This window comes from Pecten maximus, chromosome 5 (genome assembly GCF_902652985.1).
Source record: "Pecten maximus chromosome 5, xPecMax1.1, whole genome shotgun sequence".
Taxonomy (NCBI): Eukaryota; Metazoa; Mollusca; class Bivalvia; order Pectinida; family Pectinidae; genus Pecten; species Pecten maximus.
In genome coordinates this window covers 5,742,675-5,758,510 of record NC_047019.1, presented here as the reverse complement: position 1 = coordinate 5,758,510, position 15,836 = coordinate 5,742,675, and the positions used below count along the sequence as shown (strand labels likewise).

General features: G+C 34.4%; 1 protein-coding gene across 1 annotated transcript in view; it reads right to left on the bottom strand.

The window, feature by feature from the left end:
* The window catches only part of LOC117326722 (multidrug resistance-associated protein 1-like), a 33,918-nt gene that overhangs the window by 17,202 nt on the left and 880 nt on the right, over positions 1-15,836 (bottom strand). Inside the window, 15 exon segments of the mRNA XM_033883445.1 lie at positions 230-406; positions 1,460-1,586; positions 2,119-2,185; positions 2,740-2,824; positions 3,706-3,852; positions 4,277-4,414; positions 4,873-5,193; positions 5,892-6,081; positions 6,385-6,621; positions 7,483-7,617; positions 8,971-9,032; positions 10,094-10,204; positions 11,356-11,484; positions 12,086-12,211; positions 12,894-13,070. Of these exon segments, the coding sequence (XP_033739336.1) occupies positions 230-406; positions 1,460-1,586; positions 2,119-2,185; positions 2,740-2,824; positions 3,706-3,852; positions 4,277-4,414; positions 4,873-5,193; positions 5,892-6,081; positions 6,385-6,621; positions 7,483-7,617; positions 8,971-9,032; positions 10,094-10,204; positions 11,356-11,484; positions 12,086-12,211; positions 12,894-13,070 (2,229 nt within the window).

The window sequence follows — 15,836 nt, the reverse complement described above, 5'->3', positions numbered from 1 at the left end:
ATAAGTTTAGCATTAAAGTTGAGAGGGGGCTTACTTGTGAATCATATTAACTATTTCAAATCTTCGATTAACTGGAAGAATGAAGAAATGGGCTTATTTGTGGGCAGGAGACATACTTGCTGATAAATACAATTCACTTTTAAATATTGCCATCAACAAAATCATATATTACATGTACACAATATCTATAAAAGTCCAGAACACAACAGATCTTATTCGGAACTCTGACCTTTTCTCCAATTTCCGTCTGGTCTCCTCCCGGCAGCATATCCATATCAGAGGTAAGGGCACAGGCTTCCACAATCTCATCATAACGTTGTCGCTGATAATCCTCACCGAACAGGATGTTGTCCTGAAGTGTTGCATTCTGGATCCAGGCTTGTTGTGGAATGTAGGATAAAGAGCCCTGCATGCATACAAAGCAAGTCATAGATGGATAATTTTGTGAAATCTCCTGCTCTGAAGGGAAAGGAGGATAATGTCAAGTTTTCAACATGTAAAATTTTGCCATCTTCAAAATTTGAAATAATCATTTTGAACTCTTGGACACCATATTGAATGTCAAACCAGCAAATGAACCTGCAAACAATGTCGTGCAAAAACAACAACTGTCGATGTTAATGTGGATTGCTGACTAATACCCCCTAACTCCTCAATCCACCCTAATTTGGTCTATAAACATATTAAAGGGGCATAAACAGAATGAAAAATGGGAAGATCTGATATATAGGATGATTCCCTAGAGTTTCCTAAAGTTTTGATGACAGCTGTAGGAGATGTCCAGATAAGATTCTGAACAGACAGATAGACAGATGGACTGAAAGACAAACAACCTGATTCCAGTATAACACCAACACCACCCTCCCCTAATTTTACTGACCTTGACATTGACTCATATATAGAAGATGTTTACTGACCTTGACATTGACTTTATAAACACTATTACTGACCTTGACATTGACTTTATAGAATATTTTTACTGACCCTTGACATTGACTTTATAAACATTCTTACTGACCTTGACATTGACTTTATAGAATATTTTTACTCACCTTGACATTGAATTTATAGAACATTTTTACTCACCTTGACATTGACTATATAGAACATTTTTACTGACCTTGACATTGACTTTATAGAATCTTTTAATCACCTTGACAATGACTTTATAGAACATTTTTACTCACCTTGACATTGACTTTATAGACTATTTTTACTGACCTTGACATTGACTTTATAGAATATTTTTACTGACCTTGACATTGACTATATAGAACATTTTTACTGACCTTGACATTGACTATGTAGAACATTTTTACTGACCTTGACATTGACTTTATAGAACATTTTTACTGACCTTGACATTGACTTTATAGAATATTTTTACTGACCTTGACATTGACTTTATAGAACATTTTTACTGACCTTTACATTGACTTTATAGAACATTTTTACTGACCTTGACATTGACTTCTCCTTTCACTTTCTTCATTTCTCCCAAAATGGCAGACACGAGGGACGATTTTCCAGCTCCTACTTGTCCAACAACAGCTACCAGGCCTCCTTCTGGCACTCGAAAATTGATGCTGAACAAACATTATCAAATACAATATACAAGTATTTCATCTTATACAATGTACTTATGGCTTATGAAGTATGTTGCTGTCCGTTTATCATGAAACTGATCTGTTTTTATCAGGAGACACTCAATATTTTGGTTTAATATAGTAGCTATTTTTTATGATGAACCATAGGGAATATTGAAAAGGTGGTTGGGTGCCAGATTGGTAACACAACTGTTTTTTACCTAGACCACTTGGGTTTGATTCCCCGATCAGACATGAAAAAATATGGGGTCACCTGGTCAGCCACATGGGTGTTCTGGTCTCCACCACAGTTAGACCCAATGTACACTTCCATCCGGGCCAATAAGTAAAATTGATAAAGTTTATATTTTGAAAAATCGCTTGAATTTGCAAATTACAATTGGACAAAAATTGTGTGGCAAAATCTGAGACTGACTGTCAACACAGGTTTTGGAGAAGAAATAAAGGTTCAAGCAATTATTTTGTTTAACATTAAGCGACTTACTGGCCATTGGGGCAATTTATAACTTACTCTGACAGAGTAGTTCCAACTTCTTCATCCCACAAAAATTCTCCGTCCCTGATCACAACTGCATCACCTAGTTTACAGAAAGTACAGAGTCAAATAATTATGTCGGCCATTTTGGTTTTCAATCTGTTCCAATTGCAATACGCACAGCTAGTTACCATGGGAACGTGTTTAGAGAATATATTTTTATTTGAGACTGATCTCTCATACTCTCAGAGAAATTTTCAATAATAGTAATTGTTCAAGGATGGATACATATATGGATGAAATACTACTGTTGACAGATGAAGTAAGATTTAAACAGTCCATCATCAATTGTGTGATAATCCCAATTTCTGCAAGAGGCTCCCACATTAGTAGCCTCTTTCAAAAAAAACGTAAGGTAACAGCATAAGAGCTCTTATCTTTATTCCTGACAGGTGATTTTTTTTATTAAGAATTGTCATACATGCGTAACAGCAGAAAGGGAAAATGAAACAGCCAGACCAGGGTTCGAACCCGGGACCCTCCGAACTCTAGACAGACACTCTACCAACTAAACTACCTGGTCACCGATGATTGACCAAGTCCAGTTGTTCCGATAAACGTGTCACACAAGTTTTTTTTTATCCGTAGAATACTTACGTTCGGAGACATCATGAGACACACAGCTGTCATCAAGGTCAGCACTGTTGAGGAATTTACTTAACCGCTTCACTGAGACATTGGCCTACAAATATATAATATTCTGTCACATAATTCACATAAAATGACCAGGATCTCATCCAAACATTTATAGAAACATTCTTTATTCTATCTTATTACAGAATGTGTTGGATTTTCTTTAACTATACACATAAGCTATATTTTGAACTATTGCACAGCCACATTCGAACTATTGAACACCTGTGACACTTTGGAATTTCGTCCTACCCTTTCAAACATCTAAGTCACTCAGATGTTAACACTGCCAAACGACAGTAATGGTGACTTCTAAGCCTACAGAAAAGTTGAGATGTCAGTGATTATAATAGTGTTTTAGTGATTATGTAATAAAACAAGCATATCAAGGGTGTCTGTGCAATAGTCCAGAATATTTGACATAAGGTACTGGTGATCAATCGATGTACCTTGTGTCAAATATTCTGGACTATTGCACAGACACCCATGATATATTTGTATTTGTATATTATATATCGGCTCGATGTACATGTGTATTGCATATGTAGGAATGATTCATTCCGAGTTTACAGAGTTGGAATAAGGAGTGGTCAATGTTTACCATGGCTCAGATCCTAACTCCACACCCAATCATGATAAAACTCCCTATTTCACACACCAGCATAATGATTGACAAATTTTCTTCCAAATCTAATCTAAAATTGTTAAAACTAAACTTTAAAAAAAAAAATTGCAAACATAAAAATATTGAACTTCTATAGACAGGAGGCTGGCTTTTATTTCACCTATAAAATATAAAAATGTTTTATATCACACACAAGATTATATGTATAACTGCGTTTCATATTATGTTAATTTCAAATATTTTAATCAATTTTCTGAAAGCACATTTCCTGAGCTGCAGACTCGGAGACACATCAAAATTCTTACCGTGACAACCTCCGAGATGACTGCCGGGGCAACATTAACAGCAAACCTCAGTATGTTGAACAAGGAAATGGCCACAAAGGCTGTCTGAGGGTCAAGAAAATGTGTGTTCGTTGTGTAGATGAAGGTCACAAAGGTTGCCAGGGAAACCTGATCACAAAAGAAAAAAGTCAAAATTGTCCCATAAGAATACTTTATGAAATTATAAAATTTCTTCAATAGATTAACATTGATCTTATATTATCATGTTCGATAGGTGATTTCAGTCTACAGTTTGCTTGCCTTCGCATAAATCGGTAAATCCTGCTTAATGTAAAGATGGTTACCAGGTAAAAATGGTTGCTTAGTAGTATAAACTAGGTAGATAAATTATTTTGATAGGGATCTGCAGCTAAACCTAACTTGAAATAATAGCTAATTCAGAAATTTTGGCAAAATAAATCATTATTAATTTTAATTTTTGCTAGAAATTAATACCAAGATTATGTGATTGTCAGGCATATGTATATATCTTAAAGAAGTTTTTCCAAAATCAAGTTTACGAATATTACTACGGTGAATTAATAACACTAACGAGATAGGGAGCTATCGTCCAGGAGAACATGAATCCACAGTTATAGATCCCAGCCTTCCAGATCACCGCCAGCTCCAGTTTTCTCACGGCAGCAATCTTCTCTTTAAAGGACATCTCCCAGGCGTAGAGTTTTAAAATCTAAAACAGAAGTTAACATCTAGTGAAATACAATCGCTATAATTTATTTTATTATGTATTATATTTATTCCATTAAGAACCTCTGTAATGACCTTGACCTACCTTTATTCCATTAAGAACCTCTGTAATGACCTTGACCTACCTTTATTCCATTAAGAACCTCTGTAATGACCTTGACCTACCTTTATTCCATTAAGAACCTCTGTGATGACCCTGACCTACATTTATTCCATTTAGAACCTCTGTGATGACCCTGACCTACATTTATTCCATTTAGAACCTCTGTGATGACCTTGACCTACATTTATTCCATTTAGAACCTCTGTGATAACCTTGACCTACCTTTATTCCAATAAGAACCTCTGTGATGACCTTGACCTCTGTGATGACCCTGACCTACCTTTATTCCATTAAGAACCTCTGTGATGACCTTGACCTCTGTGATGACCTTGACCTACCTTTATTCCATTAAGAACCTCTGTGATGACCTTGATCCTGGTGTCCTTCAGTGTCATCTGCTCTTCCTGTAGTTTTTGTAATTTGTACATGAGGTAGCCGTTCGCGGGAAACATGAGTATGAGAGATCCAAAGCCAGCAAACATGGACGGGCCGGTAGTCTCGTACAGGAAGTACAAAGCTATGGCCATCTGAAGAGGCGAGGACCACAGGCCCCATATATACTGTAATGTTGAGACAATGCGCTCCGTATCAACAGACATAAGATTCACTATTTCTCCAATGGTGGATTCCTTTCTTGCTGCGCTGCTCATTGATAATGCCTGCAGGAAGAAGGACAATGACAAACTAATATTCGTGAAAGAAATTTCTGGTGAATAGGTTGGTCACTAAGATTTGCTTTCGTAAACGAAAAACATATGACCCCTTCTTTTCCCCTTTCAATGATGCATATAGGTTATCGAGTTTCATCAAGATATCACTGTTAAAAATTAATGCTCCAGACCAAATTTGCACTTAATCATCAACCTTTGACCTTGAAATAAAGGTTGCAGTGACCCAATTATACTACACTGCAAAGAATCTGTCGGTGATGCATACATGTTTCAAGTTTCATCAAGACATCTTCAGTTTGGAAATTTTGTCCCAGATTATGTAAGAATAAGGACAGCAACAGGAACCAGTATTGAAACAATATGCCGTACTTCTTTCCATGGGGAAATTGATAACAAGGAAGTAATCATAAACAAAGGGCCATAACTCTTTATTCAGTGTTGATACCGGAATACTCTGCATTGGTAGCAGGGCTGACATCAAATATTACCACAAAAAGCCCCCATGCAAATTTTTAAACTAATTATCTATTTGATAACCTGAAACAACATTCAACCAATATCAAATTATCTTTACTTAAAAAAAAATTAATAGATAAAAAAAAAATATTTAAAAGAAATATATTTTAAATTATGTAATTTTTCAATTCTTACCATAAGTTGAAAAAAATCATTTAGAAAGATCTCACCTTCTTGTAGACTGCCGAAATGAGAACGGCACGGACTCGCAGGCCAAGGGTGGTACTCTTATGGAATACTTGGTGAAACAGAAAGGACTGCATTAGGACGGTAAGGAAGAACCCAGCGGTCAGGACGTACCCCTTCCAGACTTGTTGGTAAACACCATCAGCTCCAGGCACAGTGAAATCTATCAGCAAGCTTCAAATTAACGAGACTAATTAACAATCCTGGAAATCTGTGTAGCCCTGGTAAATAATATCTGCAAAATTCTGGTCGGGTAGAAAGAATTTTAGCTTAAAGGCAACACATTATGCATATAACAAACTTGGAAATCTGTGTAACTTGGTAATGCTAGCCACAAAATACTGCTTGGTTAGAGAAATTTTCTTTTACACCTTGACTAGTTAAGAGAAAGAAATAGATACACGTATTCAGTTTCAGGTAAAATGATGAATTGTACAGCAGTTCCATTCATTTAAATGAGTAGTTGTCCAAACTTACCGTAAAAGAAAAGGATTCACAAAATTTAATCCATCATAAAACAATTTGAATAGATGGGCATTCAACAGCTCCAGTCCAAATGTTTTAAAGAGCACTTTTGTCAAACTAGCTTTTCCTACGATTTCCTTGGACGGTTCCTTTTTGGTGTCTTGGTTGCCGCTTGACAATAAAGGTGTCCTCTCTGTGAATGTCTCATAGGAACTTGCAGGGACTTTTGCAATTCTCGATTTTTGACATCTAGAAATTGAATTAAATACTGGTTTGAAAAATCAGTAAATACTTAACATTATAATGTAATAACATCTTTATCACTTTATTTCTGATCAGATTTGAGTTTTTATTCAAATAGTTTACATACATACTCCTATTTCTGTATTTCTGGATCAGTACCATGCTCAAATATGCATTTATTTTGTGCTCAGGCTCAAAATACTTTTAGTGATGAATCTAATTTTGAAATACAAATGCAATAATTTCAATAATTTAAGAGAATTGTGGAGAGACACCAAGTGGGATCTTATTTTCTATGTTTAAGTTTTTCTTTTAATCAATTTCAGGGTTTAAGCAAGTTTAAAAGAAGTGAAGTTGAGCACAGATTTCATGCTTGAGCATGAGAATGATTAAATGATTATGGGGCAGGTGTCAACAGAATCATCTTACTGAGAAAAATAAACAACGACGACGACGACAATGACGACGACAACAACGACAACAACAACAGCAACAAGTGAAAAATGTTTTGCAATATGTAAATTCTACCAATTATCATTTATATGTACATTTAAAGGCTTAAGGAGTATAAAGATTATGAATAAATTTGTTTTCAGATACAAAAGAGTTCAAATTATTTAACACAAATTCACAGTACTAAACATTCAATGTTGGTCAAATAATCCCCAGACATACAGTTCATCAAATCAAAGATGACCATGCTTAGTAACTAATGGTAATGGTAACTGTCAAATGTTTAAACTTTATTGTCAGAAATTCTCATTTGGTTTTTTGGACCAAATAAAAATTTCTCGGTTTACTTATGACAATGTGTGTCTCCATGTGTGTAGACAGCTACAATTAACAACATTTATCTATTGATCTTACTTGATTCTCTGTTTTGCCACCTCAGAATTCCAGACTCTTTCAAACCTCGGTACAACCTTTTGTGACTTTTCGGATGGATTCAAATTAAACACATCATCTTCTGTCAGAGTCTTTTTATACCCCAGCACCATCAACCTAGGGAAAACACAATTTAACTGTAAATCGGCAAACAGTTCCTTAAATCATCATGTTGTATTAATAACTTTTGACACAAATTATATCAAGAAAATATGAAAATCTTTCTGGCCAGCGATATGTTGCAGATGATGTGTTGGTCTCAACTTGAGATAATTTGCTAGGAAAGATATTTAATTTCCCAAATATTACTATTTTTTGTGTTGATTTACACAAATCCTTCAATTATTTGCTTTGGTTCTATTAATCAATTCTTGGTTTTTACTTTCATAAATTATATTCTTTGTTTTGATTTTAATAAATACTTTTGTTAAAATACCTGTTAGATTCAAAGTGCCTTTTAAATGGAGACATACTTGAAACAAATTTTAACTAAAATAAAATACGTAATTTTCAATTGAAATATACCTGGATGAATATTCAGAATTTAAAAACCACTGATATTAAAAAAATTCAAAATGTCTATTACCGTATTTGACCTAATAAGGGCGCATGGCGCGGGTAATTGACAGTGGGGGCGCCCTTATTAAGATTAGTTATTCTGAAGTTTTATGAAACAGACTATACCTTATAGCAGAATACCCAAGGTTGTGGAAACGGTAAAATATTCAGTCATAAAAATATTCCAGATGAAGATATCTATTCCATATCATATATTAAGCTTAAACATCACTTGAATACTCCTGTAAACTTGTAAACCATGCCAGCTGATCTTTAGACCAGAGAACGTGTGTTCCACCATTTATGTTCAAATGGAACTCTTTTGTGTTCTATTTATAGAAACAGGTGATTTCCCAGATCATATCGGACATCGTTTTCTTTGACCTAATAATTGATTTACAATGTCTTTTACTAGCTTTCTGTTCTGAACAAAAGTTATTTATCAACAAGAATGAAATCTTTACTTTATCTTCAAATAAAGATGGTAAGTTATTATTTGTATGTGTGTTTAGTTTTGGGTGCTCTTTGCACTGACATGTCATCTGTAGCCTGTAGGAATACACAAAATGTGGCGAAAACATGTGTTCCAGTTACTTAATTTGCTGAAGAAAATTGAACACATAAAGTCGCAAAATATTTCACATGAATTATTACTTTTGAACACTATTTCAACACCATTTTGACACTCAGTCAAAGATTTATTTCCTTGAAAAAAGGTAGGGGCGCCCTTATTGGGGCAGGCACCCTTATTAGGTCAAATACGGTATATATTTTTTTTTTCTGGTTTGCTATGTAAAGGAAATCAATTAACTATTTATGTATATATCACATTGTTACCTTAACAATGATTAATAAATAGTATCCTACTGTATTTATTTGTCTTAATACAGAATACTTATAGGAGAGACTTACTTGTCTAGCCAGGTAAAAGATAACCTTGATAGGAAAGAACCTTTACTTTCCGGACAAGTAAACTGAAAAATAAAATTAAAAAACAAAAAGACATGAATTAAATACCTGATAAAATTTAAGCAGACCTTTGATATTAGTTTTAGAGTTGTATGCAATGTTTTTGATTGAAAAAAAAATTACAAAAAAAAAGAAAAAAAAAGACATAAATTAATACCTGATCAAATTTAAGCAGATCTTTGATATTAGTTTTAGAGTTATAAGCAAATATTTTTAATAGTTACTTGATCAACTGGTGAATTTTGACTTTTATGAAACATTAAAGATTTGACCTACACAAGTCATGGTATATTTGAACATGATTGATTGGTAAATATTGTAGATAATATGGTCAGTATGGTTGTGATAGACATTTATATATATTGTGTCATATATATACCACATCTATATATGGTGATAAGCCCATCTGTGTCTATTACAGTTCTGTGTGATAGTGTGATAACATTAATTGTCCTGTAATAAACCCCATTGTCTAGTATGAGACGAAATTGATGCATTGACCCCTATTCCATTGTCCTACAATAAACCTCCCCATATATATCATCAGTTGAAATTGATGGGTTCATCCTTATTTCGTAGTCCTGCAATAACCTCCCCGTATATATCATCAGTTGAAATTGATGTATTACCTCTATTTCGTAGTCTACAATATACCCACACCATCAATATAATGAGTCAAAGTTGATGTGCTGACCCCTATTTCATTGTCTACAATATACCCATCCCTTCAACATAATGAGTCGAAGTTGATGTGTTCACCCCTATTTCATAGTCTACAATATACCCACACCATCAATATAATGAGTCAAAGTTGATGTGTTGACCCCTATTTCATTGTCTACAATATACCCATCCCTTCAATATAATGAGTCGAAGTTGATGCGCCGACCCCTATTTCATAGCCTACAATATACCCATCCCGTCAATATAATGAGTCAAAGTTGATGTGTTCACCCCTATTTCATAGTCTACAATATACCCATCCCGTCAATATAATGAGTCATAAGTTGATGTGCTGACCCCTGGGTTTATTACAGGATAAATACGGTAACAGATATATACATACCTTGGTAGTGTGTGGTAATTCCTCGGCAAAACAGTGAACTATCACCTGTAGAAGAACGAGTGCTGTGGAAATCATAAAGATTATAAATCTCTTTTCCTCGTCCACGTAGTCCTAAAACAGGAAAAACAGCAAGGTTAGCTTCATTAAATATACTAGATAGGGTTTTCATATTAAATTATAAAAGTAAAGCTTTTAAAACAAGAAAATATTCTTTTATCAATTTTTATCCCCTCAACAGTTTAAGGATGAAATCTTTCATTTTGGTTTTTATTGCTTTTCTGCCCAAAGAATTTCCTGTTTCCAAGGGTACATAAACCACAACAAATTTGTTCAAATTCTAGTAAGTCATTCAGGAGAATGCATACTGCATCATAGCAAATAAGGTCAATACTTCTTCAGAGTAGATGATCCAAAAATAGTAAATTGTAGTCCCAAAGTCTCCTTTCCATCAAACCCATAAGGGGAGATAACTCAAGGTAACCACCATAAACAAGTATAATGCCCTACCGGCCCTCATCAGCTATTATACTGTAATGATTTGAATTTTCTAAATATAGTAACAGTGACCTTGATCTTGACCTAACAACCCTGAAACTCAAACTATCTAGGATATTAATAGTCTCTGTACTTGCATGAATTTTAATCAAAATCTATCAAGGATTGAAACCATTAAAGCACCGTCAAATTTTGGTGTTACATATATATGTATGTACAAGAGGGACGGAAAAGAAGGGTCCTGCAGTAGCTCAGTATTTTAGAGCGCCGGCCACATAACCTAAGATAAAGATCCGAGGTGTGTGGTTCGACGCTCCCTACCCGTGTCGGTTTGTGTTTCTCGGGAAGCTGAGAAACATTCAGGTCTTTGCTGTCATGTTGGTGTCCTTGGGTAAACACTTTACCATAATTGCCATGGATGGCACATGACAGGCCTCCTGCATATTGTTTTGTGAGGTAGCCACCAACTACTACACAGGGACCCTACCTCTGACTCCGGCTGTTCATGGGGCAAAATGCCCAGCAAACAAACACAAGGACATAGAAGAAACCTATAGTCCCCCTCATTTCACCTGAAGGGGACCAAAAACTGTTGTAACTGTCAATGAATAATATCAACTAAACTTATGTTAAATTATATTCAGCCGGAAGTTACATGATAACACCTTAGTTTGAACACTGATTAAAGATTTAATTTATCACTTGAAATATTTATGACTTTTATCACTTAATCAAAGATTTATGATATATTTCCATCCGGTACTTGCCTTTTGAATGATGGTTGAGTAGAATGGAATGATAAGAGTAACAGCGACCAGGACCCAGTATATAAACAGCACTCCGGAGGTTACCAATCCTTTCCTTCTCTCCAGGCATATCAGTAGGAACACTACACACTGTAATAAATTAATAGACAGATGCCTCAACAACTAGGTAATCACAATTCTTTAGGACTCACACAACTAAATCAGCCAATCAGCTGGTGTTTCACATGAACCAAGTCCCTGAGGAAAATATGTTTCTTAGGTTTGTAGCTGTTTTCCCGAGTAAATAACGTACGAAATGGGTACTTTCTATATACGAGAATAAAGAGAAGGGTCTTGATGTTTGGAGAATCAAAAATATACACCCCTACTGAAAATTGAATGACGAAGGATTCGAGGTGTAAAAAGGCAGGAATTCCCAAGATGGGGGTTCCCCAGTGTATTGTAAATGTCTGGGTTACTGTCTTTCGAGTACCCGCGTGCTCTTATATGCCATTAAACCTATACAATAACAACATTTATCCGATAGAAAAAACTTGAAACTTTAATTTGATATCAATTTCACATCACTTGAACTTTAAACGAGCGAATAAAGGGATGGGGTCACTAGTAATAACATATAGTAAATTATTTAGTTGTGTGAGTCCTTTAGAGGAACATGGACATCTCCTTGACATGGTCGACCCCCATACTTACATAGGTAGCTAGTTGTATGGTCGACCCCCATACTTACATAGGTAGCCAGTCGTATGATGGGCCCCACAAGCGTGGCTCTGAAGTACTCTCCTTCAGGTTTCAGTGTGTTTACTACATCTGTGATCCAGTAAATCAAAAGGCCCATCAGGATAACTACAATGGCCTGTAGGAAGTAAAAGAGAGGACAATTTAAGCTAGACCACAAATTCTGAACCTCTTCAGATATTATAAGAAATACATCCCTTTAACTCTAATATGGAATTGACAGAAACGTTTCACACCTTGGAAAGTGAAAAAGGTGGATCGCAACCCAAATATTCCTAAGTTAACAAACAAGAAGATTTTAAATTCTCCACCTCTTTATATTATAAGAAATACATCCCTTTAACTCTAGCACGGAATTAACAGAAATGTTTCACACCTTGGAAGGTGAAAAAGGTGGATCTCAACCTGAGGGGCAAGATTATACTAATATAACAAACAAGAGGATTTTAATTGCATTTTTAGATCATCTTGCCATCATAGTGGAGATCCGCTTGTTTTAAGCCCAAGAAGGTAATTGAATATTTTTTCTGGTCAATCTAAATTCATAGCTACCGGGTAATTAAGCTTCAGTAAGCATGAAAATGTAAAGAAAGGCTTACATGGAGATTTTGATTTTTGAATTTTTTTATTATTATTTTTACCATATACCGTTCACTACCTTTCCCCATTTCATCAAAATCAGTCTTATATTAATTTGACCAAATATTTTTAAAATCCAGAATGGTCTAGTAGTAAAGGCAATTTAATTGATCCTATTTTTTTTTTTTTTTTTTTGAATTATCAAACAGAACGATATTTACCAGTTTAATTCTATGTTTCCAGGAGCATTTGAGGGGTGTTCCTGTGATGGGGACGAGGTACCACAGGTAGAACGGTAGAGCAAGCCACAGAAAGCCGCTCGACACCCATACCAACACTGTATTCTGGAAACAGTCTGTAAACTGTGGCCAGTCGCCGTTCCATGTTTCATTTAAATCCTGAAAGAAAATAAGAAAATTATACCAATGACAATGTGATGAACTTCTAGTGAATTATGTATTGTATTAGGGACATAATTGTAAATGACAAATGCATTTTCAGTGGTGGGCCAATGATCGAAAATAATCAAAAATTAGTAAAAAAAAAAATTAAACTAATCATCGATGACGATTTTCTGGAAGTGTAATAGTAAATCTTCAGCTTCACATATTTTTGTAATGTTACCAAAACAAGAAATAGCTGATCTTATATTCTTATGATATATTCTTTTGTTATTTAAAAGCAATTAAGGAGATTTAAATATACAAACAAGCGTTAAATGCCTTACTATGTTCGGTATTGAAAATATTGGTAACAACAGCAAAGATAGGAAATAAAAATGTACATGAGATATACATGAATTTTATACAATAGCGCAATTCTGTGCAAATTAGAAAACTAATTTTAATCGATAATCGATCGATTTTGAGTTTCAGATTATCGATTCTGAAAGTGCAACCAATTCCCATATCACTTACGCATTTTATACCTTTTTGAGTGAACACTGATCTGTGGATTAAAGATGTCATAAAATGAAGTGAACTAATCTGCTTTCTTAAGAATTAACCCCCCCCACCCCTGATTATGGGTGACCTCAAATTCTACAATACTGTTAATGACATTTCTATCTGCCAGTAATTCATTTCATATTTTGATAAAATTTCTTATCATTTCCTTGATAGGAATCCATTCATATTCTAATGAAAACTTGTCAAAAGGCCAGCTGCATATAACAAAAGCATATTTGATATACATTGTATACCAGCTGTTTCATCACATCTGAACTTCTGTACAGACCATCTGTCTACATTTTCTTAGTTTACTTGAGCGATATATTTTACATATTAAAGGCACCTCTATATAAAAGCCATCTGCCCATACAGCCACCTTCTTTACTTCCTTGAGTGGCCTTATAGACAGGTTTGACTATATAAACCTCAAAACAAGGGCCACCTACCTATAAAGGTCAATTTCCTTTGTTCCCTAAAATGTCCTTTATATATAGACAGAACTAATTGTATATACATATGTATATGGACCACATGGCCTCATACAGATGTTTGACCTGCCTATAAATGCCAATTCCCTTTGTAACCCTAAATGGCCTTAATAGACAGGATAAATTGTATATTGAACTCTCTATGGGTCACCTGTCTTATAAAGACCACAATTTTCTGTTCCCTTGAGTGGCCTTTATACACAGGTACAGTCGACTAATATACAAATTCCCACATAGAGGTCACCTGTCTATAAAGACCACAATTTTCTGTTTCCTTGGGTGACCTTTATACACAGGTACAGTCGACTAATATACAAATTACCACATAGAGGTCACCTGTCTATAAAGACCACAATTTTCTGTTTCCTTGAGTAACCTTTATACACAGGTTTGACTGGATATATATAAGCCTTTATATTAAGGCCATCTCTCAAGAAAGACAAAGCTTACCACACTTACATTATAGTACCTGAACTTGAATTGATAGGGTATATTTACTAGTAATCCTATGATTTCTGGCGGTTTATCAGCTAGTCTTTGAAACCTTTGGATTAGGGTATATATAAGATGTCATGATCTACATGTATACAAATGTATATATAACTGGTAGCACCATTTTGATTGGTCAACAATGATTGATGTTATCAAGTTGAAGACTCGATCAATTCTACTAGACTAGCTGCCTGTCTCTAAAATATCAAAATTATAAATTTGATTATGTTTTATGATCTTGGTCTCTAGGATAATATGTCCGAGTCTAACGAAGTTTCAATCTAGGGGGAGATAATCTAGTATTAGAATTTAGCTGAGCAATTCTTAACAAAAAAATTCCGGGCGGATATGGGCAATCTACAACTTTACCTGTATATAATGCAAATATATTTCAAAACCCAAGTGAGAGTAGATATGAATAAGTCTATGTCTGACTTAAATACTTAAGTGCTAGCTTACATACATAATCCTGATGTACCCACATCACGTACATGTATCTGTAATCTGTGTATTTATCATAAAATTGAAATATTTTACAAGATGTGTCAGAAGTCTTAACAAACATATTCTAGAGTCAGTTCTTCAGGTAGAGTGATATGTCCATAATGATTCTGAATTATCAAGTGAAACAGTTTAACTGATATAATAACATTGACTTTTGCATTTAGCCATATTTTGTATTCATGACATCAACTTAATCTTCTTATAAGATTTATAACAAAATCTAAACTACACTAAGGCTTACTTTATCAAGAAGAAATATCAAAATAACACACAATCATGACAACACATACCACATCAATCACCTGGTTAAGAGCGAATCATATGCAAAATTTATACTATCTATTTTTTTTAAACATTTAAATATAGTTTTAAAATATTCAAGAAAATAGTATGTTGTTTATCTACTCTTGAAATATATTTTATTACTCAAAAAATTCAGTTTGATACATTAGGTTTTAAAAGGACTAATATGATTTTTTATAATATATAAATATGTGTTGATTTCTGAAATTGCAGAACTGAAGTCATTGAATTAAGTAGCAATACATGCTTAACAAAATTTCACCCAAGTATTACACAACTGAAGAAGTGAATTACAGTAGGGTAGATATTCTAATAGATTGTCTCACAAGTTGATTTATAAGTTGTCAGGAAAAGTGATTCACCTTATAATGTATGACCTACTTTTAGCTGAGACGTGATATACACATCTTGATCACGTCTCTGCTTT